The sequence below is a fragment of the Saccostrea echinata genome, unplaced genomic scaffold, assembly GCF_033153115.1.
Source record: "Saccostrea echinata isolate AGI-Se365-2 ecotype Australia unplaced genomic scaffold, CSIRO_AGI_Sech_v1 ptg000002l, whole genome shotgun sequence".
Lineage (NCBI taxonomy): Eukaryota > Metazoa > Mollusca > Bivalvia > Ostreida > Ostreidae > Saccostrea > Saccostrea echinata.
Genome location: NW_026889751.1, coordinates 9,937,656 through 9,964,247, shown reverse-complemented (window position 1 = coordinate 9,964,247; position 26,592 = coordinate 9,937,656). Strand labels below are relative to the sequence as shown.

The 26,592-nt window shown below is 33.3% G+C and overlaps 2 protein-coding genes across 3 annotated transcripts; both read left to right on the top strand.

Annotated features, from left to right (window-relative positions):
- Positions 1 to 1,435: 1,435 nt before the first annotated feature.
- On the top strand, positions 1,436 to 16,347 carry LOC133172177 (ubiquitin carboxyl-terminal hydrolase 3-like). Of its 2 annotated transcripts, XM_061307026.1 has the most exons (16): positions 1,436 to 1,513; positions 1,728 to 1,890; positions 3,506 to 3,566; positions 4,003 to 4,089; positions 4,326 to 4,409; positions 5,243 to 5,330; positions 7,624 to 7,709; positions 7,821 to 7,931; positions 8,455 to 8,568; positions 9,190 to 9,410; positions 11,115 to 11,198; positions 11,309 to 11,427; positions 12,095 to 12,214; positions 12,311 to 12,384; positions 14,194 to 14,234; positions 14,795 to 16,347. In XM_061307026.1, the coding sequence occupies exons 2-16, from the start codon at positions 1,803 to 1,805 to the stop codon at positions 14,932 to 14,934; spliced, it is 1,518 nt and encodes a 505-aa protein (XP_061163010.1). In that variant the 5' UTR covers positions 1,436 to 1,513; positions 1,728 to 1,802; the 3' UTR covers positions 14,935 to 16,347. The 2 variants fall into 2 exon arrangements, with proteins under 2 accessions (XP_061163010.1, XP_061163003.1); XM_061307019.1 differs by lacking the exon at positions 1,436 to 1,513 and having other exon boundaries at positions 1,600 to 1,890.
- A 2,846-nt stretch (positions 16,348 to 19,193) lies between these two features.
- Positions 19,194 to 25,539, top strand: LOC133172219 (ubiquitin-like FUBI-ribosomal protein eS30 fusion protein). Its single transcript, XM_061307070.1, has 5 exons — positions 19,194 to 19,258; positions 19,502 to 19,581; positions 21,763 to 21,901; positions 22,537 to 22,592; positions 25,368 to 25,539. The coding sequence occupies exons 2-5, from the start codon at positions 19,507 to 19,509 to the stop codon at positions 25,491 to 25,493; spliced, it is 396 nt and encodes a 131-aa protein (XP_061163054.1). The 5' UTR covers positions 19,194 to 19,258; positions 19,502 to 19,506; the 3' UTR covers positions 25,494 to 25,539.
- Positions 25,540 to 26,592: the final 1,053 nt, after the last annotated feature.

Here is a 26,592-nt window from a genome sequence, read left to right as displayed (position 1 = left end):
ATTTAAAAGAATCAAGAGCACAAAAGGGGCAAACTGTAAAAATTCCGAAATTATGTGGACTCATTTTTTTCTAATCGGGAACCTTGGAGTTCAAAAGGGGCTGGATGGGGTCTAAACTTTTACAAGTATCTTCTTTAGAGCAACTTAAGGTCATGTTGAAAACATATATGTGTCTTTGGAGACCAGGTCTTCCAACGATCTGTTGGAATTTCCATGGGCACTGATTTGTGTTCCTTTATTAGCCGACATATTTTTATATTCCTATAAAGCAGAATTTATTCAATAACCTTTACATAAGACGAGAACACTTGCTGTGGCCTTCAACTCGACATTCAGCTATACAGACGACGTTTTATTAATTAACGATAGTTATTTCCATTCATATGTCGATTCGAATGATATATCCCAGTGAACTCAAATAAAAAATACACCACAGAGTCTGCCTCATCTGTTTCATGTTTGGATGTTTTACTGACTATAGACGATAGAGTCCAACTAACAACTAATTGTATGACAAACGAGATGCCTTCAGCTTTTCCATTGTTAACCTTCTTTATTTATGTTGTAATAATCCATGCATAATCACCTGCATATGGTGTTTACGTCCCAAAACTTATTCGATAATCAATAGTACGATCAATTTTTAAAACTGAGGCAAGCTACTGACAAATAAGTTGGAGTTAAAGGAATTTCAACTCGCTTAAAGTCAACATTTTGTAAATTCTATGGTCGTTAGCAAATACAACCTTGGGTTGTATTTTGTATTACATATTGCAAACCAATCGTTTGGCCTTTGTTTTTATACTAAAATTGCCTACGGATTATTCCGTCTACCTGATCAATACGTTTGGCTCACAGCGGGTGTGACCGGTCGACAGGGAATATTTGCATTTCCAAGGCATCTGATCCCACCTCTGGAATTTCCATAGGTCCGTGTTTTTATGCCCCTGTTCGTAGACTTTATCTTAAACTTTTTTATGAATACTGATATTGAATTCTAAGCATCCTCATCCCATGGTGTGCGGATTCAATATTTCGGTACTAAGTCATGACCAACTGAGTAAAGTTTTTGGCCACATTGGGTCAAAAATTTTCATGAGGAAAAAGGGGAACATAAATATCTGAAGAAAAAAGTCGGACCAAGGTGAGAGTTGTGGCCCAAGGGTCTCTTGTTTATATTTCAATGTACACGACTAATTTTTAAATTTAAAATCGTCATTGGCCATATTTTTAAAAGCACTCCAAAAAGAATTTTATTCAAAATGGCATTGGGTTGAACTATCCGGTTCCAATGTTTCCAAATCTAAAACATAATTTTAGACTATATATATAAGTGTGATGTATGTCGAATGTATTCAAAATCAGAGAGAGAGAGAGGGTACTACATTTACCGCGTGCTGCTTGACCCGTCTGAAACCCGGAAATACGGCGCATTACGCATATCAGTCCGCCATAATAATTTAGGTCTGTTAATAATTTCTATTTTTGGTGTTTTTGCGATTGAAATTACAGTGTAAGTAATTTGAAGACCCCGTGTATAATCTTTCATTTTTTACAGCTATTTCTCATTACATGACATTTATTTTCAAAACATTTTGCTCAAAATTTTTGACGATTCTGAATGGGCATTATGTTCGCACTCTTTGAGTGTCTGTTACGTGTTTGAGCACTACGAAATTCAAAATATTTTGCCATTTTTCCTCTTGCCTAATGCATTAATTTTCCAGATCTTACAGTTTTATTAAAGAAAAACCTTATATGGTCTCCGAACAAGGTGCATTATAATCCGAATTTAGTATTTCATGGAGTGCCCTCATTTAGAAGACAATGCCTGCATAACGACACCGAATATAAAGAGTGAGAATCTACCTTCACGATTTCTTTGTGGTGGTGAGTATTCCATGCAACTTAAATGAATAGATGTATTTTCTATGTGTTATTAAAAAACATCAATCTAGAGGTATTGAAGTGTGTCTATCAAAAGTAAGGTCGATAACTCTCTATAACCTTTGATAGGAACTAACAAAAGAAAGAGTTTATGAAAAATACTGAAGAAGCCGGTATAATAATAAACTAAATTCAAGTACACTAATTCAAAAGAAATTTTTTTGCACAAAGTAGGCCTTTAAGTCACAGTTTTATGTTGGATTTGGAAAGAATAATTTTTAATGACAAGTTATGAATGAATATTGAATGCAGGTTCAAGCTTCAGTATTTTGGGGGAATCTTTTACTACTACGGGCGAGGAAATTTTCTGGCTGTGAATTTAGTAATTGACTGGGAACGTAGTAACAAAGCTCCTGAAATGGTTCTTTGTATAGAAATTGATCTCTAAACACTCAATTTCGATGCATGCAGCATATGTATAATGTCAAAAGTGGAATTTAGATCCACAGTGACACCATACTTCTGATGATAGTTGGGCATGACGTAGTAAATTGGTATTGCTATATATGATAATATTCTGAGTAGTTTTGAAAGGGTCCATGTCCCTATGTGCACCCATAACAGTCATTTTTCAATATGAAAAGACCCCCCCCCCTTTTAATAATTTTTATTAGCATGCAGGAAGGTTATGCCTGTTATGGACGTGGAATTATTTTAATGTATACTTTACAGTGTTTAATTAAATTATACATTGTCCCTTTTAGACATCTCAGTATTCCAGAGTTTTATATTTCAGTGAATATAAATCTAATTAATTCTCATAGTTCCCATGGTATTTAATCACAGTACTTTGCATTGATTATTTTCTCCACCGAAAACAAGATTTGATATATTATGTAATATTAGACTTAAATATATTATGCCATAGATTTAACAGGTCAATACATATCCTTTTTAATGAAACTTGCATGTATATTATAATCTCTGCAACTAAATCAGTAATTATTTCACCAAAACTAAATTGTGTATTATTTGTAATATTTGGATTATCATATAACATACAGTAACTATGCTAATTTTCCTGTCTTAAAGCCTTAAAGCTTGCATAATTCCTTTGACTTGTTAGTGTTAAAGTGTTGTGAAATCTGATCAACTCTTATACATTAGCAGATTGCTAAAATTTATGAGGTACACTCACTCCGGTGTTTGAATGAAAACATATTATTTATTTTAATAAAGAGGACCAATGGCAGAATTTAGTGAGTGTGAATGAGTCAGTGAAAATAACTCAAAATTTCTTAGTAAATATTGAACCACTGTTAAAGCTAGCTTTTCATTATAATAACAAGAAATCACTCGACTGCATTTCTGGTCAGACCTGCTGGTGAACTATTTGACCAGTCTTGACTGACAGTGGATGTGGTTAACTTCAGCCCAGTGTAGTTATTTTGAACGCTGAACTGTCTCTGCACCTGCATGAGATGGTCTTTGTCATTGGGAAATTGAATACCATGAGTAACAAAGCAAGGCTTGGTCTAATCAACACACTGAATGAATATGTGTAAAATGCTGTGGCATTTATTATAACTCCATTTCAATCCTTGAATTTTTTTTCCAGTTTGTAAAACAGAACAGAGCCCATGGATTTGTGTGAAGTGTGGACGTATCCACTGTGGGAGGTAAGAATTTTTTATGTGGACCCCCCCCTTTTTTTGTCACTGTGACAGTTCTATGTATCCATTGTGTAGGTTTCTTTGACTTGTAAAATTCTTTATTATATCATGTTCATTATAATCTACAGTGACAAAATGGTAATATCTTGTGTGAATCAATAAATTTCATTTAGCTCTATAGATTATAATGGGTAGTATTTAAAAAGAATTGTGCAAATATTTATATAGAGTATTGGAAACTAACAATTAACATGCATATTTATATGTATGAATAGAGTAAATTTTAACAATGTTTTTGGTACATTAAGGTATTTTTCATTTTGAATGATGAGTGCAGTTGTAGTGGAAATTTAGAACTATTATGTAAGATGGGGATTTTCAAAGCATTTGTTGTGTAATTTTGTTTCGTCATTCTTTCTAACTCTTTGCCGTCTAACCACAGATATGTAAATGGACATGCCAAGCTCCACCATGAAGAGTCAACAAACCATGCAGTGTGTATGGATTGCGACAACTTGGCTGTCTTTTGGTAATTAATGACAGTTTTCTAGGGTTGATGTTCTTCTTATGGAACTGGGAGGAAGTTAAATAATATGAACATGATGAAAATGCATGAACTGAAAGAATTAGATACACAATATACACATCATTAGTGTTTAAAAGTGACGTTCGTTTTACCCATAGTTCTTTTTTTTTTTAATGAAGTAAATATATGTATTTTTTTGGGTTGTTTGTTTTTAAAGTGAAGTTAATATATTTTTGCAGTTATAAGTGTGATGAGTTCGTTATCAACGATACCACTCCAGGCCACCTTGAGAAGCTCCGCAAACAGCTGCAGTCCATCACCAGGTATACACAGTGAAATCCCACAACTATTTAAGGACACTCTATATAACTTTGGTAACCAGTTGTAAGTGAATAATGCTAATGGGTTTTAGTCGGACTGTACTTGCCATCATCATCAAACTTCTGTTTTTAGGAACAATGCAAACGAATCTGAAAATTTGTCAAGCCATTCTGATTTATAATATTATCAATTTTGAACATACACAGATGATATTGTGGAAAATGACCACTTATATTTTAATAATCATTATCAATATTTGTGAAGTAAAATATGCAGGTGTAAAACTTAAAAAAGTTCTAAGTGAAAAAAATTAAATCATAAATGACTTTTTTATTGGACTATATGAACAGTTATAAATAGTATGGGATGTTGAGTAAAACATTGTGTCCAAAGGAAATAAACAATTTTGGCTTTATGATTCACAAAGTGCCTGGTTTAAAAATGAGAAAATGTTGCACAAAATATGCAAAGTATATGTATTTTTTGTTGTTGTTTTGTTTTTTGTTGTTGTTTTGTTTTGTTTTGTTTTTTTTTTTGGACATGAATTTAAAATAGAAGTAAAACTTATAACCACTATAACATGAAAGAATGTAATTTTCTACAGGCAAATTTAAACAACTCTGGTACATGTGTTGTGTTTGCAACCGCAATGCTCTATTAGATATTATATTTATATCCTGTGGTAGCTTTTAAAATATGAAAAATTGGGCAAACTTTCTAAGTATAGACTTGCAGTAATGCATGTGTGTGTATTGTTGTCATTGCAGTTTGCAGTGGCACTTCTCAAAAATGCATTCAGTGATTTGATGTTTATATTGTTATATTTATTTTACAGTGCGCAGGCATGTATGAGACAAAAGCCAAGAAGAAGATGTTCAACTGATTCTCAGGAAAATGAAAGGTCAACAAAGAAGATGAAAAAGGTGAGAAAAAAGTACATGCATAGAAACAATATTCCAAAGGTTTAGTCACTTCTGTCAGATGCTTTGAAATATGTGTTCTATAGAATGAAGTAACAAGTCAAAGTTGCATGCAAGCATATCCATGTTGTGCAAATTCAAGTTTATTGAGTCATTTCCTACAGTAGGGGTTTACATATTACATAAGAACGTAAATGTTTAGGAAGTCTTTAGAATAATCATCCTTTACAGAACATCAAGACTATAAATAGATTAATACAAGCATCACCATGTATTGTATGTATAAAATAATGGATGCTGTGCAGATTCTTGTTAAGTATCTCCTTGGCCCAGGATAGGCAAAGAAGCTGTATTAGGAATTTCTAGGAAATTTCTTAAAACAATGTTTACCTTCTAAGTTCTTTGTAGAACAGCACAGCTTTATAATAGTAAATTAATATACAAACCAACCTACATAGTGGAGGTTCGATATTGTTAAAGTCAGGAGAAGGGGGCGGGGGTGGAACTGGAATAGGGATTCAGAAATTTACATTGAAAGTTATAAATTTATTTGAAAAAAACAATAATGTTTTAATTTGTAAAATTGAAACATGTATGCAAGCATTAATATATTTGATGTCTTTAATTAAGCTACGGTAGTTTGGAACCCAAAAGAGGGATGAGAGTATATAACATACATGTATTCATTTGGCAAAATGAACTTAGTGTGAATGAAATGAACATTGTTGACCATGGGTAGTTAGTTAAAAATATAGATTTATCGTAAGTTTTGGGGTATATGTCGATGGGGTATATAGGTCGCAAGGCTCATTTTCAGCCGTAATTTTTAAAAAATCCTTAGATAGGACGATTTGGAAGATAGGACGAGGCTTTGTTTATCGACTTTCTAGAGATTCTTACGTAGAAACTACGTATCAGAACATGTAAAGGTCTTTAACTTAACCCCTGATATTAATATATGAAGAAAATAAACTGGTATTTGTATGAGCACAGCATTTTAATAGTGTTTTACACAAGCATAGTTAAAACTTCCTTGAATTGTGATATAACGCATTTTCTCCAACTTGCCTGTTCAACGCCGTCGTTGTTTGACTCCGTCGTTAAACACATAAATACGGTAGTATACAACAGCTATAATTAGGGAAATACCCGAAATCAGACAATAATCAGTTCCATTTTAGAACATCGTGGACACATTCTTTTATTCCGACATTATTTACCGGGGTACAATATTAAGTGCGATGACCGCCATTTTTATATTTCTTGTCCAGGGATTTGCTAAAACACGCAAATGACTATTACATGTAACAGTGAGCAATTGAAATTAATCATATTAATTAACATGCTATAATTTTGCTTGAGATATTGTTGTAAAAAAATTAATTTGAGAGTCAGGAATTTCACAGGTTTGTTTGTTCAATGATGCCCTGTAACGGCACGTGGATCCGTTAATCATGCCCCGCAGGTGTTTAAACCAACAGGTGTTAACACCTTTGTGTACACAGTGTATATCCCTCTATCTGACAGACAGTTAAAATTCTATTAGAAGCCAATCTTTGTATAATTCGGTGTACCCCTTGGAATATAAAACAAAATAGTTATGACTAGCGGTATATTTGGTAAATAATTTTAGGAATTTACCGGCAACAGTTTATTTCACACATTTTACATTTAAATAAATATCACAAGACAATGAAAAAATATTTAGGTATACTATTTCAATTAATCGTTACAAATAAATGGTAAAAAAAAAAATTCAATTGCGATTGTGAAAACTCCTCCGTATTTTAAACTTTGATACGGTTGCGGTTTTATTTTTAGTAAACGATTGCGACTTCCAACTTCACAAGATGGACACAGCATGTTGTAAATATACTTTGAGACATTATTGATGATATAATAAGTTTTTTTGTACATCGACGGATACTTAATGGAACTTATTTTGTAAGAAATCAATGGAATAAATATTTAATTCTTTATTGTTTATTTTTTTCTCGGTAAAGTAATTTTAAAAAATACTAAAATGGCACAGATTTGCTTTAAAATTGACATAAATTTTACTGATTTTGGGGCACTTTTCGTAAACTTGGGCCTTAGATAGGTCGATTCGTTAAATAGGACGACCCCAGCGGTTCTGAGAAAAAAAGTATCGTCCTATCTTCCAAAACTTACGGTATGTACAATTCGCAAAGTTGTGAATGCAGACAATTCCATATTTCTTGACTGATGCAATGCATCTACATTCATCTATTTTTAGGTACGAAAATAATGAAATCTTTATACATCTTTTGTACAGGATGTTCAGCTAAGGAAGCCAAGGTCATCAGGATTACGGAATCTGGGAAACACATGTTTTATGAATGCAGTATTACAGTCTCTTAGGTGATTTATGTTTGCTGTAGTATGTTTTGAAAGAGAATTCTGCTTTTTGCCGAGAATTTGAGACAAAAACTTTATAAATTTCAATTTTACAGAGAATTTATTTATTTTTAGCAACATTCAACAGTTTTGTGGCTATATCAAGCAATTGCCATCCTTAGAAGAAAAGGCAACAAAAGTCAAGAAAGTCCAGACAAGAAATTCAAAAACAACAGAGGAGGATATGTAAGGATATTAAAGATACCCTTTGAAATGCACCTTTTTATGCCCCACCATGGACATGGCTGTATAGTGATTTGTCATGTCCATCTTCCATTCCTTGGTCCTGCTGTCTGTCTGTACCCCCACCCACTTTGTGTTTAGCTCAGTTTCAGAGAAAATTTTCAAGAAACTTCATTCCTTGACACAAATTAATGTGAGTAATTGGAGTTTATCAAAATTTTCTGGCCTTGACATTCCAATAAACATTGATGTCACTTTTTCCCATTTTTGTGTAGCTCAGTTTCTAAGGTACTGCTAAAGACATTTTCTTCAAACTTCCAAACTTCATATTATGATAAAATATAGTTGAGAGCGTTTTAAATGAGTAAAACAATTCTTAGCAGGAATTTTTATTTGACCTTACCTCACATTTCCCTTTTTGCATTTAGATCAGTTTTTAAAAAACTGTTTTAGAGAATGTATTTTTTTTCAAACTTCGTATTGTGATACATATGGATATGTAATTACACCATATATTGTGTTGTAGCTTATTGGTTGAAGAACTGAGGAAAACCCTATGTGCTTTATGGCAAGGCTCAAAGGGTGCCATTTCTCCAGAATCCTTGTTTGCTGTTATTTGGAAGGTTGTTCCCAGGTTTAGGTATGTGTTTATAAACAACAAAAATGGTCTTCAGAATAATATTATAACAGGGCCTCTGAATACATAAAATAGGTAACAAAGAGGCCAATTTTCTGTAGTTAAAATGTTTGTGTGCCTCAACAATCTTGAGAAAGGAGTTTTGTCTATCTTGTCAGAACTTTAACCTTTACAATTTCGGATATTTGAATACAGGCCAAATAACTTTAATTTATTTGTCAAAGTAGGTAATTAAGAAATAAATAACAATGTTGAAAAGCTCAGTGTGAAATGAACTTGGTTGGTCACATTATTAAATCCTGTGAAACCCCAAGGGCTTCTCAGTAGATTTGATCATATACCAATGAAGTATATTTCCCAGTAAACTTTGTAGCATTATTATTTATTACTACATTTGAAGTAAACATTCAAATAGAAATATTACATCAACAACCCATTCTGCTGTTACAGTAATTTTTTGTGTCAAGCTTTGACTTATGTCCCATCATGACCTCTTGACCCTTGAGAAAGTTGCTCTTTAGTGGGTTCATCTGTAAAAAAAAAAAAAAAAAAAAAAAAGAAATCATCTACAAATTTGATGATGACAGTGACATTGTATTTGAGGAAGGAATTTCTTTATTATAGGGGATACCAACAGCAAGATGCCCATGAATTCATGCGATACCTCCTTGACCGTCTCCACACAGAACTGCTGACTCTCCTGCCCTACCCCAACAGTGACAGCCCATTTATTGGACCCAAGGGCAAGAGCACCATAGTCACGGCTATTTTTGGAGGCCTCCTCCAAAATGAAGTCAAGTGTCTTGAATGTGGGGTGGAGTCTAAAAAACATGATCCTTTTCTAGGTGTGTGAGATTTTCAGTATCAATGTAAATATTTTTTTCAGTGTATTAGTATACTCCCTAAGTACTGTATTTGGCCGAATATAATACGCATTGGTGTAAAATATGCACCCCCCTTTTTGAGCCTGAAACTGGGGAAAAAACGCAGTTCGGTTGTATTATACGCAGCAGAAAATTTGACCAAGCGGTGTTCTGAACTTTTGAAAGTCGCGGTAATTTGCTATGAAAATCGGCGCGGAGATAAAGTGCCGAAAATTTACAGAACACGATATTTTATTCAAATGCGTTTTTATTTCTTAATCTTGACTTTCCATATCGCGGCAATCTGGAGAAATTATTTATTTTAACAAAGCACGAGATAATGTTGCATTAAAGTATTAACAGGGTTTATTATTAATTTTTTTAGCATACGGTGATATTGAAACTATACGTCGCCGTATTCTAACTATTCTTTGTAGAAATAATTTTATTTCAACAAAGCACGAGATATTGTTACAAGTTTAACAGTTGTCATATTCATTTTTAGTTTAAGGTAATCATGTTGAAAAATATGTAAATTTAACAGGGCAAGCGATATTGCAACGTCAAAGTATTCATAGACTACGATTTTCCTCTTTTGAACTTGAAATTAATTAATTAAATAATTAGCTGATGTTATAAAAATAAAATCAAATTTAACAAGCGTGCAAAATTATCAACACACCTCCAAAGCTGTGAAAAATGATGTACAAAGGTGGGATATATGTCTTCATACATCGAGGTAATCTTCGTGGATATCTTATTTTCATAACTGTTTAATGTGTCGTAATCACATACGAAAGATCATAAACCAACCCCCGATTTTTAACAAAGAAAATAATCAAAGCCATTAATAAGGGCAGTAAATAATCAGTGCTCTAACTGTAAAAACAATGCTTTGGAGTTTGTAAACAATTTAATTGCCTGGAGGGGTGTTGAGGGGTAATTATCAAGTGACAAGCGCACGTGTTAACAACATTGGCTTCTATTCTTTGGGACGTATAGAGGGGTGTTTATGTTGAAATGAATTTTCACTGAGTTATTTAAAACCTAAAATAAATTTTATTTTATTGTATTTCATTAAAAAATGACTTATTACTTTTTTGACCGGTGTCTGACTGATTAGGTACATGTGTACTATGATTACGGAAGCACGTGGCAAAGGAATGTGTGAACATCTATAAATAACATCGTTAATGGCGGCCTACACGGAAACGATGAACATGCAGCTCAAATTAATTTTAACTTGCTTTTAAATTTAATTTAACTATCAAAAGGTTATAAATATAACATTTTTAACAAGCCTACATTCCAACAATAACTTTCTGAAGTTTTAAATACGGCGAAAAACAGCAAGAAATTGCATAAGTCTCTAGGTAATACTACGGTATGTGCGTATGATAGCCGTGTTTCACATGAAAGAAAAACCTATCAAAATCCCATTGTGGTGTAAAATACGCACCCCTTTCTCACAGAAAATTATTTTGGGAAAAAAGTGCGTATTATATTCAGCCAAATACGGTAATATTGAGCACTTGTATATAATTACAGGGTTTGCACTTTGGTCAAGTCCAAAACTTTACACATACACCATGCTAAATATCCATTGTTTTTATAAACTTAAAGATGTCAATATTTATGATTAATACATGTATATTTATATACTTATTTTCTTTTTAATTTGACCAGATTTATCTCTTGATATACCACAACAGTTTTGTCACAGAACCGTCAAAGCCAAGGATGGAGAGCAGCCAAGGTGTACCCTCTCAGGTGATACCTCACACTAAACAAGAGTTTAACAGATTTAGTTCTTACCTTCTTCATGCATTATATATGATGATTTAGTATTGGCATTGCAATAATATGTAACATACTTTCAGATTGTTTACAAAGTTTTACTGACCTCGAGGAACTTGAAGAATCTGAACTCTATATGTGTAGCAACTGTAAGAAAAAACAGCGCTCCACCAAAAAATTCTGGATCAGGAGATTGCCAAATGTAAGACCAGTGTTCACACTTATAGTTTTGATATTTTTGTTTCACTTTCTCTTATCATGAACTTCATTCAATAAACTGTTATTTTTTACAATAATGCTTAAATGTGTTTAACAAATAAATTTAATAATTACCCAAGTTATACTGTATAAACTTGGTTGGGGCAGTTAAAGCTTATAAACAGTGAAGAAGTTAACCTTATAAACCATGAAGTGGTTTATAAAAAACATAAATTGTTCCATCCCAGGTAATACAAGTATAACTTAGATAGATATTAAATTTATTCCTTATAGTTCAATTTTCTAGGAGGTAATGTAAAAAATAAAAGAATTTCCCCTTAAAAATGACTTCAAGTTGTACAAAAATAAAAATGGATTGATATAATTTTAAAGCATTTTGTGACGTAGGCAACACAGATTATACAATGTAAACTAATTTTTTAAGCCAACACATATTATAAAATTTAAACTAATTTTTCAGCCAATCAAGCGGCTTGTTAGTTTCAACCAGAGTTAATTATTGTGATATATAAAATTGTGATTAGAGTGAATCATATGTCAGTTTTGAATAAAAATAACCAATGAAATTTCATAAAAAATGAAAAAAAAGTTTATCTACATAATTTAGTAAATGCATTTTTTTTCTACAAGGTTTCCTTTATTTGTTGCAGGTTCTCTGTTTACATATAAAACGTTTTCGATGGCAGTCTTTCTTCAGGGTGAAATTGGAGACATTTGTAGAATTTCCTTTGGAAGGCTTGAACATGCACAAGTATATTCTTGATAACATGGTGTGTGAATTCTTTAAAGTACATTGTCTATACATGAAAAATTATTTAGAAACATAAAATTAGGGATTGGGATTAATTGTTTTGTTTATTTCATAGCATGAGACTCGGGGTAGTTGTGGAGGAAGTAATGAGTATGACCTTGCAGCTGTTGTAGTTCATCATGGGTCAGGGTAAGTGTCAAGGTCACAGACAGGTTGTTTATACATGTAGTCCTTTATTCTAGAAATTTTATAGCAAACCTTTACTGTCTGTTAAAATCAGAGATCTAAAAAATGCAATATTTAGTATATTTTTGGCAAAAACATGTCTTTAAATTGCATGGAAAAATTGAGACACTTCTAAAGTGTACCTATAAAGACATAGAAATGTATCTTACCATGTCAAATTCCACATGCTTATTCATGAAGGTAGGAAACTTAAGTTGGATGATCTGTCATTTGTAAACTTTAACCTTCCTAATAAATTTTGAACCATACAAAATTACAAGTTAGACAATTTTTCTGGCAAAATTATAGATGTATATGAGAGCTTTAATATTTAGCAGTCACCTATTCTGACTATAGTCAGACAAGTTCAACAACAACAACAAGTTGGACAAGTTCAACAACAACAACAAGTTCAGCAACAACAACAAGTTGGACAAGTTCAAGGTCACTGGCAAAATATACATTCGTGTCTGGTCCGTAGCTTTCAAATGAACAAACATACGAGGAAAATTTGAAGTTCATACTTCTGGCAAAAGTTGTTTATGATATGAGGGTGTGTAAAGATCTTGACTCAAGGTCTAGTTCAAGGTGTCTTGCAGAAAAAAGTGTAAAAAAAAAAAAAATTGTGTCTTAACCACAATATTCTAATGGAGAAACATTGGAAGTTCATACTTCACACATATATTACTTATGACATAAGCATGTTATGACTTGACCCAAGGTCAGGTCATTTTCAAAATAATAGAGAGGTTAAGCAGATGACCGTGTACCTCTACATGTACGTGTAGCTAGGGAAATCCCCTAATTTACTGCGATTTTCGTCATCAGTTTTGCATAGCGCGTAATTCTACAAGTTGTACACAATGTGTAGATTCATATGTACACGTAGGAAAGAACGTGTAGCTTCTTAAACCCAAATTATAGAATATTTATTTTTCAGGCAGTGTTTGTTGTGATGTTGAGAGTTTATTACGTACATCTCTGTATCTTTTTTAATCAAAGCCATAGAATTATTTGATACAAATGGATTGTAAAGTGACTTGTCAAAATGAAGTTTTACACGTACCGCTACACGTACAGATTGTTAAACAGAACTTGATGTTAGTTACGTGTACTTGTAAAAACACTTCTAGGTTTACATGTACATGTAGATGCACACGGTCAAATGCTTAACCTCTCTCATATATATTATTTATGTCCAGTTCATAACTACAATAAGACCCGACAGTGAATTAGGCCAAATTAAGTTCTCACATCCTAGAATTGGTCTGTAATGATCTGAGGATGACCCAGGGGAAAAGGTTCTAATGGAAAAAATTTTGGACCTTGATACATGTACTTCAAACAAAGATTATATTTGACCAGAAGGTGTGTCATGACATTGAACCAACATAATTTTTGCAAGAACAAGGTCACTTTTACAAGAATCTTTAATTCCTGTCAGTTCCTATCTTGTGGTGAAAAACATTGGATGCTGATTCTTGGACTTTTTCGAGCTGAGGCTGTGTTAGAACCTTGACTCAATGTCATTTGACATGTTCAAGGTCACTGGCAGAAAAAAAATGCATAATCAGGGTCTGTTTATCATTAGAAAAGGTCACTCTCAGAGCATTGGTGTTTAGCAAAGACATCTTATTTCAAATAAGATTTATATCTCCCACCATTGTAAATCTTAAATATACATATATGTATATATGTATTTGTTTCATGTTAATAAATTGAGTTAATTTACATAGTGAGTATTTCTTAATTTCTATTTGTTTGAATTTACAGAGCAGGATCAGGTCACTATACATCATATGCCAGGCATGAAGGTAATGATTGAAAGAGATATCCAGAAGTAAATGTAAACATAATTTAAATGAGACAATTTTTGACAAGAAATTATAGTTCCACAGTCTTAAGAAATTGCACTTTGTCCCAAATTACAATGTACATTTACAAATATGTAAATGTGTGTCTGTTTTTTTTAAATTTTATTGCAACAGTTATTAGTTGACAGTGCATGATAAAATTATGGAAGGAAATTTAAAATGGCTTCATTATATCCAAAATCTCTTAAAGTGAAACTTTGGTATCTTGAACTCTGATATCTTGAATACCATGGATATGTCGAAGTGATTTGTAAGTCCCAATCACTTCTTCTTTATGTATTTTACCCTCGATATCTCAAATCTTGAATCCTTGGATATTTCGAAGTTTCTTCTCGGTCCCATTGAGTTTGAGAGATAATGAGGTTTGACTGTATTTTAACATTTCATCATTTTGTACTACTATAAACAGGATGTCACTTGATGTAAAGGAATTTTCTTTCCTAATGTGTTTGCTGCAGACAAATTTTACTGTATGTGACCCTTAATGTTTTGTGTTCCAGGTCAGTGGTTCCATTTTAATGACAGTACAGTGACTCCTTGTGAACCAGAAACTGTGGCTAAATGTAAGGCATACATCTTGTTTTATATACGCCGGCAATTCAAGGTCCCGGACTATTTATCCATCAGAAATGGAAAGTAAAACAAAAACCAACACAACATTGCCTGATCAAAGCAGTTGTGTTTTTCTCTAGTGTGGACCACATCGTTGACCAAAAGAAGAGGATGAAGGATAGAAGAAGAACATCTTTTCTTCATTTTTGTCACATTTTGTGTAGTTGTTGATCAGCTTGTTTACTTTTAGAGTGTGTTTGTATGCATCTCCATTTTGAGCATGTATGAATGATGTGGTATGATGTTTACAGAACTGAAAGCTATGCTTTTCATAGTCAATTTTCATAGTATTATAAATTGAGAAATAGATTTTGATAGGTGTACATGAATGATGGGTTACTCCCTGATGTCATCACATCCTGGCTTTTATGATTGTGCATTGTTTTGTGTAAATGATATTTATTCCAGCAGGTTTGTTGGATATTTGTACATTTCTCTTGTGGTCTCTGTTTAACTAGCATGTTCAATCCAAGCAATGACAGAAGTCTTCAATTTTCTTAATTAAGAATCCTGATAATACATTGAATACAAGTACAATGTACATTAATACATTGAATACATGTACAATGTACATGTTCATGTGTTTGTAGAAAAATTTTTATTTTACATCCCACAATCATCTCAAATTTATTTTTCTCAATTCCAGCTTGAACTGTAGTAAAATAAAAATTATACTGTGCTATTCTGTATTTAATAGGAAAGATGGATTGTATATTGGAAGAAAATTAATGTAGTATTTTAAAAAATGTTCATCATTTAATAATCAGTTATAAATTAAAGGTTGCTCTTTTTTAGCAAATGGTGTTGATCTTCCACCAGTTTGATAATGTCAGGTTGTATTTTTAAATGTTCTTTTTTTTGTTTTTGTTTCATGTGTACTATATCAGCTGGGCTCAGACTTTCCTCCCTTTTAATAATTTCAATACTAAGATTTCATTGATGGTCTTTTTTTTTTTTTTAAACGGCAGTAGTATTAATTAGATTGCCAATTCTCTTTATCTACATGTACAGGTTTGTAGAAAGGCAACAGGGTAAAATATCTACCAGTATATTTTTGAAAAATATAACAAACTGCAATCCGTATGATTTGGGCATTGTCTTCAGGTACTCACTTTATAACAAGGTCACATACTACATATTATTGGGAAATTTACTTCATTGTTTCTATTGAAAACTTTGTAAAGTTAAAATATTAATTGTAAGAAGTTATGCCTGTTAGATTGCTTTGGTATGTGTAAAATTTTGCTTGTCAGTTGTAAAAGAAGAATTTTTGGTATAAATGATTAAATGCTACATATGCCCTCGCTGGTTCTGAGGTTAGTTTTTGCCATCCTCTCCTCATTTGCGATTTGTTCATGTGCTGAGCACTGGATCAAAAAGGATACATTTTTGTTTTACTGCGATCAAATGACACTTGTCAATAAAAGTTTAACATTACAAATCAGTGTATTTTGTTTTTGTACATGAAAAGAATACAATTTTTTCATGATTTATGTGTATTTTCTGTAAGAAAAGGCAACTTAAAGAAACAGAAGTGCTCGCTATCAGTTTCTGGGGGGGGGGGGGACACTCTCTAAAGTTACTTTAAAAAGTGTTCTTTATCAGAAACTTGTAGTGAGCTCTTCTGGTTCTTTGTTCTGTACAATTGCACCTCGTGAATGCAGATGCTTGTATTCCAAAGCAAATTGTCTGGATGAGTGAAACGTCTGAATTTCTTAAACATACTTGGTATTTACATATATAACCTATAAATTGTTACAAATTTTGTCCAAAAGATGAAGGGTTTGGATTAACAAGGTTCCACTGTATGTTTTAACTCATATTTTCAGTGATGCAGTGTATCCTTGGATGAGGGAGAATTAAAAATAGCCTGATGTGTCCTGTTTTAGAAGCCTATATTTTAATAGCATTACTGATCATAGACCAGAAGGGCTATGAAGTCTCATCCATCCATGTTTGTTTATGGACATCATTGGTACATGTATTTGTTTACAGAATCTGTAAACAGCTTTTAGTTCTATACTAATAGACCAGAAGAGCTTTTGCAATGGAAAAGTGAAATGGAATGGGTGATTCATTCACAGAAACTTTCTGCAAGACAAAACTAACACACATTACAAATGAGAGTGTGATTCGTTTTAAATTTCATCTTTCACTTCAATTTCAAATTAAAGTGTCGAAACACATATTAGGTAATATACCATGAAAAATGTAATAAAATTGCTTTATATTTGGGGGGGGGGGGGGGGGGGGATCAATAAATTTCAGTGTATTGCCAAAAACACCAAAAGTCAAAATTTTTGAATTAAATTCTAAACTTAGAATTTTGGTGATGCATGAACAGAAGAGCATTTGGCTGTATCCAATCCATGTATTATTTTAATTGCAACATGCATCAATACATATAATATGAAAGTTTTTGGCTCACCTGAACTGATAGCGCAACTCAACTTTTCTGAACACATTTTGTCCGGGGTCTGTCATTTCGTTGTTTGATTTCTCTGTAAACTATTAATTAATATTAAATGAAAAGGTTATGCCCTCTTTCAAGGGGAGGTATTTAAGAAATACCAAAAAAATTGTCATCGTTTTAAATTTTTCTTCTCAATAACAACTGGGTTAGAAAATGCAAATTTTTGTAAATGCTTGTTTATACAGTGTAGATTGTAACTTCTTCATTTCATGGCTCCTGGGGTGGGTTGGGGCCAAAATAGGGGATCAAAGTTTAACACAGGAATAGAGCAGAATTTTTTTTTTAAATTTCTTTAAAAAAAAACAGAAGAGCTATGAAAAGTAATACTAATATGCAGGCATCATCAGGTAGTATAGATTCAAATTTGTTCAAACCTTGGCCTCCATGGATAGGGTACTGTGGGTCACAATTAAGGGATCAATGTTTTACATAGATATTTATAGGAAAATATCTTTAAAAATGTTCTTCTAAAGAACAAAAGGGAAATTGTTATTGATATTAATATACAAGAATCATCAGGTATAGTCATGTCCATAGGAACCGCCCCCCCCCCCCCCCAATAATTTTGCCTATATATAGATATAAGTTTGTGCCCCCTCAATAAAAACGTCTGATGACCTCCTTTTTTTTCTTCTTTTTTTTTTTTTGTTTGTCAGGAAATTTTTGTTAGTGTCCCCTCAACTGTCAACTGAAAAATGTATGGCTGTGCCCCCCCCCCCCCCAACTGAAAATTCTTCCTACAGGCCTGATTGTGCTGATTCAAATTTGTTCAAATCATGGCCCGGGGGTTTAGGTTGGGCCACAGTAGGGAATAAACTTTCACATAAGAATGTAAAGGAAAAAATCTTAGATAATCTTCTCAGGACAAGAACAGAAGAGCCATGCATGTGTAATGATATTATATGCAAGCATCCTCAGAAAGTGCCGATTCAAATTTGTTTAAATCATGAACCCGGGGGAGGGGGGGGGGGGCACAGGCACTTGTTTTGGTAATATTTTTTTTTACCCGGAGTATAATTATACTATGGGTTAAAGAATTTATTACCGAAACAAGTGCCTGTGGAAAGGGGGGGGGGGGCCTCAAGATATCAAAGTTTTACATAGATAATTGTGAAAAAATGTGTTAAACCCTTCTTCTCAAGAGCAGCAGGCCGGGTCATGATTAATGATATGATATGCAAGCAGCATCCTTAGTTAGTGCAGGTTCAAGTTTGCTCAAATCTTGGGGGGGGGGGGGGGCACAAAAAGATATCAAAGTTTAGAAAGAAATCTCTAAAAATATTTTTTTTTAGAACAAAAGGGCAATGATTAATATGAAAGCATAATCAGGTAGTGAAGATAAGTTTTCTTTTTTTTTTTCCAAATCCTGTCCTTTGGGCCACATGCAGGCACTTGTTTCAGTAATATTTTTTTTACCCATAAATAGTATAATAATAACAACACAGTTATTATTATACTATGGGTTAAAAATTTATTACCGAAATAAATTCCTGTGCTATGGACATAGTATGGTACCACAAAAGAAATACATATTATACATGAGAATAAATAGGGAATTTAGTTATTTTTGAAAACTTTTTTGTCAAGTTATTATTAGGATATTTATATACTGAGGAAGTGAAGATATAAGCTTGTTTAAATTATGGGATAATTCCACAATATCGGGTCAACATTTTATTTTTGATATATAAAGAGAGGAAATTCTTTTCAAAATGTTCTTTTTCTGCACAGTAGGACCAAAGTGATTTCAAAGGTGAGCTTTTGGCCCTCAGGCCTGTGTGTACGAGTTGCTCAGGTACGAGTTGATTAGGAACCGCTTGTACGCATGCGCTCTTGAACTTCCTTTTTAGACTGCCATTTGTGATTGCACAAAACACGTGTAAGAGTGGAAAGATAAATGCTAATTTTACCATATATTGTGCAACATTTATCTTGTCAATAAATTACTGTCTTATAGCCCATATATTTCATTTTTATATTTCATCAATGACGGATCAGTAAACTCGCGGAATTAAAATACTTGATTAACAAAGTAATGAACTTCTCACTTTCTGTTTAATTGATCCAAGTGATAGCTAAGCTGTGGATAATTCAAGTAATTATGTATTTTGTGTTATTTCAGAAACAATGCAGTTGTTTGTACGGGGTAGCGAGACTCATGCTCTGCAGCTAGCAGGAAGCGAAACTGTTTCTGATATTAAGGTAACTATTGACAGGTCCAGCACAATCTCTTGATTTAGCTAAATAGCTTGAAAAAGCTATATAGCTTTATTAAGCTATTCAAAATAGCTTGATAAAGCTATTTATGTGCAGTTTTTCAGAAAAATGTGTTTTGTAAGAAATGGACAAAAAGTCGCAAGTATTTGACTATTCATATATGTACTATGGGCTATCAAAACAACAACTGAAATCAAAGATAGTTCTAACATTGCAGCATTTGAATACTTTTAAGCAAAAGATGAATTTCCATTGTTTGAGTAACTATACACCATCTTGTGTGCGTTGAAGCATGGATAAGTATGATTGCTTCTCATTGTACTGAATTATTACCAATCAATTATCTTGTTGACCATAGTCTTTTATAATTTCAATGAAGAAGTAACTGTATCAATTGCTTTATATAGCCCCAAAACTTTTACAACTTTGAGTACAAAGTCTCTTAAGGAGACGTAATTTGATGAGTGATTTTTACATGCATTATTTTCAGAAGAGTTCAAGGTTGAATATTATCACTGCACCAAGGTGCGACTTTTTGTGCATGCTGAGAAAATAACACATTTAAGAAAAAAGTGTGATAAAATAGCTAAATCAAGCTATTCTGAATAGCTTAATAAATCTATATAGCTTTTTCAAGCTATATAGCTAAATCAAGAGATTGTGCCAGACCTGACTGAGTAAGGTAGTGTCAGGCGAACTTCTGTTCATATGAGACAGGTTTTAAATAAGTACATCATGGTAGCCAACGAATTTATGTTATATGGTCATACCAATTGACCCATTTATATGTAACAGGAAAGGAGAAAGTGTATGGCCGGACCAAGAATCGAACCCAGAACTTCATCACTAATCAGTTGCTGTAACCACTTAGCTACCCAAGCTGTCATCCACAACCCAAACCATTGCATTTCTCCCTCCTTAAATTGTCTTTGTACTCCAAGGCCCAAACCTTGCCCATGGTAGAACTTTCACTTGCAAGCCCAGGGGTGGTCAGTACCACCAAATTATGTAACAGAAAAGGAGAAAATGAGTGGCTGATCCAGGAATCGAACCCATAATAACCTGGGTTTGTGGTCTGGTCTCTCGTAGTTTTCTCCCTTGCCAGAAAAAATTGGTGCCATTTAAAAAACCTCTCAGGGAAGAGTCTGTGTTGGTGTCTTCAGGGGTGAAGACCTTTAAAGAGGGAGGAATATGCTGGTAAGGCAGGTTGGATTGCTAGCTCAGTTGGTAGAGCATTTGACTAGTAATTCATGGGGTCCAGGTTTGAATCCTGATCTGGTCTGTGGCATTTTTCTCCCTCGCCAGTTCCATATAACTTCTCTGATACATATATATAACTTCTTTGAAAAGGCTCCTTGACAATGTGTCCTAGTAGGATGGAAAAGGGATATAACATTGCAGAACTCCTTGTATTCTGAGATTATCTCTCTTGCACTTGCTTTGCATACCATATTTAAAACTATAAGTCCCTGGCATCATATTGATATTGTTTTCCTAGTCAGATAAAGTATGTCACATGTAGTGCAATGTAGCGAAATGGAGCAGGCATGATTCAATAGATTTGGACAATAAAGAGGAATTGCACTGAAAATTTCAAATTAATAATAACAAACCCTTTAAGCTTGTGTGTGCCTTCTACCAACAAAAACCATCCATATAAAGAAAACAAAAGATCCCATCTTTCTTGCTTCAAATGTATTCTCAATGTTGACATTCGGAAATCTCCATATTGTTCCTGTTTAGATGTAGATTAGAATTACCTGCCTTTGTATATTTTGCTTCATGGCAAACAGACAAAATGAATTGTTAAACCAGGTCTGTAGGATAAAATTATTTCATACACTATCTAGTCATTTCCTTACCCACTGTACTATAATTTGCTATAAAGTTTACCTCGTTGCCTACTTAGGATCCTTTGTTGTACTGTGTTGTAGGAGAGGTAATATTTATTTTTTTCCATTCCACCTAAAGCATTTGGGTGACCGAAGCATGAAAAATTATTAGACTACCATACGGATTCCAAATTTTGTCAGGATTGAAAGATAGAACTTGCAAGATTGAATTGATTAAGAACACACAACAGAATCCATTTATGAATTTATAATGCATTTAAAAGTTGAATCATAAAATTAGCTTTACTTAAATCACTGCTGTTTTTTTTTACAGAGTCTGATCAGTGAACGTGAGGGATTTCCAGTTGAGGAACAGATTATCCTGTATGCTGGTAAACCACTGCAGGATGAGTACCTTCTGTCTAAGCTTAATGACCTGTCCACTCTGGATATTGAGGTCAGAATGTTGGGAGGTAAGTTTTCGTTAAGGAAGCCTTTTTGAGTGTATGCTGCACAGAGTGATGAGACTTCATTAAAATAGCTTTAATAACAAGCAAAAGAAAATTTAGGTACAACAAACCAGGACTGTTAGAATTCCATGAGGGGAATGTAATTTACAGGACATTTCAAAAATACTTTCACAGTTCTCTATCTAAAATACCAAAGAAAGCAAAAGTACTACTTGTTAAAATATCTTTTGAGAGAGAGGTAGGATATTGTGGTTTGTTATGCATTCTGATTCTATTGATGGTTCCTGCATCATTCCATTCCTTTATTCCCATGTTCCAAAGGCCACTTTTTTATGCATGCCTGATGTGTCATTCTTAGTGAATAAAAAGATCTGCCTGTATCAATGTTGTGTAGATTACATTTTAAACTATTTTTACAACGATGTAAATTCCTAATTGAAGATTATTTACAGAGTAAAAGAAATTTCAATCTATATCTGTATTAAGTATATTCATAAAATAATTGTTGGATCAAAAAGAACAAAACAGACATAAAAAAGTCCTTATTTGTTTTTTGGATAAAAAAAAATGTCTTTACAATTTAATGAGAGATCACAACCTATTTCATAACCAGTAATTTTACCAATTCTCCTTCATAGGTAAAGTCCATGGTTCTCTAGCCCGTGCCGGAAAAGTCAAGGGACAGACCCCCAAGGTAAGTCTCTTATGATTCAATATGCCAGTGTAAAATTATGCATATTTAGATAAATTATCGTTCAGATTTTACTTATTATGGCGTCAAGCTCTTGGAGCTTGAACGTCATCTAGCGATCAGCCAGGTGAAATCGCCACCGGATGTACGCGACCAAATGTGTCAGTGGATGCATCCGCGAAAGAAAATACCAATAGCTAAAAACCAATTTCTTTGAAAACGCTCACAATGAATAATAGTTTGAAAATAAAATTGCATCAATTGTATCTACTATTAATTCTTTCACAAAACAACGATATTATGCTTTATTTTCACACAAGAAAAACATGATGGTTGTTGCAGATGAATTTCTACAGAAAGAGTGCGTCGAATGACATGAATACTAACATTTTTGGAATGATAACCTGTAAACCGTGTAACACAAACAACCCAACAGGCGGGAAAATAATTACAAACAATACTACAAGACTGAAAAGATTGAATTTCTATTTACAATCTTCTAACCAACTGTATCCTAAAAACCGATCATGATGTTGACCAGTATTACTGTATTTCTCCATTTCCTCCATAATGCCATATGCCCTATCGTAACTCGATCGTACTCGTAACAGAGCAGAGTCATGGTTGTAGTTTAGATGCAATAACTAAAACAACCATTTGACATTGGCAATTAGAAAGAATAATATAAAAATTCTTGAAATCCTTCAAAGTTCATCAATTGACCGAAATTAAAGAAATTAATTTGATATTTAGCATGAACATGTTCGACGGTGTCTGGTCATTCGAACCCTGCTCCATTCGGACCATGACATAAGGCCCCAGACTGTAATTGTGACATTTTGTTTAAAACTATTTATTATTATTATTATTATTACGTCACCTGAGTCACTCGCTTGACCTATTGCTGTCTTCAGATCTTTTGAAATTTGTTTTTCTTGTTCGACGCCATTGAAGCCTTTCAGGCTTTTGATATTATTAGATGGTTATGTATGTAATGTATGCTTATTTTGTTATGGCACCTGAGTCATTTAGGTGACCTATTGCTCCCTGTTCCAGTCCTGTTACCAAGGGTTGAAAATGGATTATTTCTTTGAAAAATCTTTTTTTTCTGTGCTCCAGGGCATCTAGGAGGCAAACAGAGTACATAATTGTAATAAGCAAGGGTATTTTTACAAGATTTTTGAAATTCTGGACCCATGTCAAGTGTTCTGGTGCTGGGCAGGGCTTTGTATTTTACTTAAAGAAGTTATTCCCTTTGCTATTCATCTATGATAATTAATCATTGTAAATAATGTAATTGAAAGGTCAATTGAATAAGAGACTTGAATAAGAGAATAAGAGAAAGTACTTTCTTAGTTTGCAATGGTCAGGTAAACTCGTAAATAATAGGTAAACAAAATGAGACAAAAATATCTTATCTTTGTAAATTAGGGAAAGAGATGGGTTTACTAATAGTGCTCAGCACTATCGTTTAGTCTGCATGATGGTAGTGACAAATGAGGGCAAGCACAGGCAAGTAAATAGATGTACTTTAAGATTCGTTACTGTGTACTCATTATTTTGTTGATCCCTGATCCTCCTCTTGTTTTGGGCAAAATAGCTTCTGTTCATCTATCAGATTATTTTGTTTTATTTTTTTTACTTCGGTGGATACTTTACAGCCTTGTATCATAATCAGGTGAACAATTAAGGCCCTTCAGCTGCCTCTTGTTTGTGAGGTTGATGAGTTATTATGTTCCCCAAACGAAGTTTGGGAACATATTGTTTTTACTCTGTTTCTTATTATTATTATTATTCTTTTTTTCTACTTTCTTCTCCGGTACTTTTTTGTCCGGGAGTGTTCTCATAGAACCACTCATCCGATTGACATGAAACCTTTTTAGGGTTAATAGGCATGTTGTGTAGGTGTTCGGAACGAAGGTCATTTTGCGCGCACATGCATGCACGTGCGCGCGCGTGCAATGAGTGAAATGACTGATATACTTGATGAAGCCGTAACTTTTGTATTTCTTGATGAATTGCTTTGAAACTCAAGATATAAAGATATATTAGTAGTCTAGATAAGATAACGTGGTCAAATTAGCGTGAACTCACGCGAATGCACGTGCGCTCTTCTCTGATTGGCTGATACAAAAATCTCAATAATTTCCTTGTTTTTTCACAAAATACTTTGAAATTTAGAATATAAGTATATATCAGAAGGTGCTACAACATGTTATATAGGAAATTTCTTGAAAACACGCGCATGCAGGTGTGCTGCAATCTGATTGGTTGAAACTTTAAATGTCTATAACTCCCTTGGTTTTCAACAAAACAGGATGAAATTTACGACATGGATAGGCACATAGAGCTCCTACAATATGATACTATCAAAATTGAATGCAAGGCCATGCATGCGCGTACGCTGATTTCTGATTGGCTAATACTTAAAGGGTTACATCTCTCTTATTTTTCAATGAAATTCTTTAATATTTAACACAAATGTATGTATTGTGAGACACTATAAGAAAATTAATGTGAAAAATGTAGAAAACATGTGCAAGCACATGCGCTGAAATTTGATTGGCTAATACCTATATGGCTATATCGGAGTAGTTTTCCAATGAAATACCCTTAAAAATAAAGTATCCATTTATATTACAAAAGTATTGTCTAATTCATTGAAGCTTGTAGGGAATGGGGCATCATAAGGGATTGGGGAGCCGTTTGGGGAACATCTGTAACGGTTCCCGTTACAATTAGCACTAGTTTTGTCATTGTGTTGTATTTAAATAACAGGTTGAAAAACAAGAGAAGAAGAAACAGAAGACAGGACGAGCCAAGAGACGCATGCAGTACAACAGAAGATTTGGAGTTGTTGTTTCTACATTTGGTCGCAGAAAGGGGCCCAATGCTAATTCCTAAGATGTGTTTATAATCAGAAACTGGATTAAATCACGTAGTAACTTTTCTTTGTCATTTTTTGCTTTCTAGTTTAAAGTGTCTTGTCATACACCTGTCATGAAAATACATCATTAATAGAATTAGGAATGTTGTTACATAGTCAGATCAAGTTTGCTTTCTCAGACTCATCTCTTGGCTTACACGGATATTTGAAGAAAAAAAATTACTTGAACTTTGGATTGCAGATGACTGCAGCAGTCTTATCCAAATCTTTTTTTTTTGCAGCACATGCTCTTTGCACAGGTTTATCCCTTTATTACACAACAAATTTTTAGCTCTCCTGGTCAGAGACCAGGAGAGCTTTTGCGATAGTAAGGTGTCTGTTGTCTGTCTGTCCGTCCGTCTGTGCTACTCCTCCTACAGTTTTGGCCTGATTTCAATGTAACTTGGCACATAAGTAGACTACAATAAGATACATAATTCTAAATATCAATTTTTGATTTCAATGAACGATGTTGCCATGGTTACTAAAAATAGAAATTTCCTTGAAATACTGTCAAAACGCTACTCCTACAGTTTTGGTCTGATTTCAATATAACTTGGCACATAAGTAGACTAGAGTAAGATACATAATTCTATGTATTAATTTTTGATTTTGTTGATGGATTTTGCCATGGTTACTAAAAATTGAAATTTCCTTGAAATACTTTCAAAATGCTACTCCTCCTACAGTTTTGGTCTGATTTCAATATAACTTGGCACACAATTAGACTACACTAAGATTCATAATTCATTTAATCAGTTTTTGATTTAGATGAATGGTGTTGCCATGGTTACTAAAAATAGAAATTTTCCTAAAATACTTTGAAAGTGCTACGCCAATTTTGGTGTGACTTCAATATAACTTGGCACACAAGTAGACTATACTGAGATACATAATTGTCTTTATTGATTTTTGATTTTGTTGAATAATGTTGTCATGGTTACTAAAATCGAAATTTCTGTAAAATTCTTTTAAAAGGCTACTCCTCCTACAGTTTTTAGTCTGATTGCAATCTTGCCACAAAAAGAGACTAAATGAAGGATCATTATTCTATTTATTGCTGTTGCAAAGTTTGAA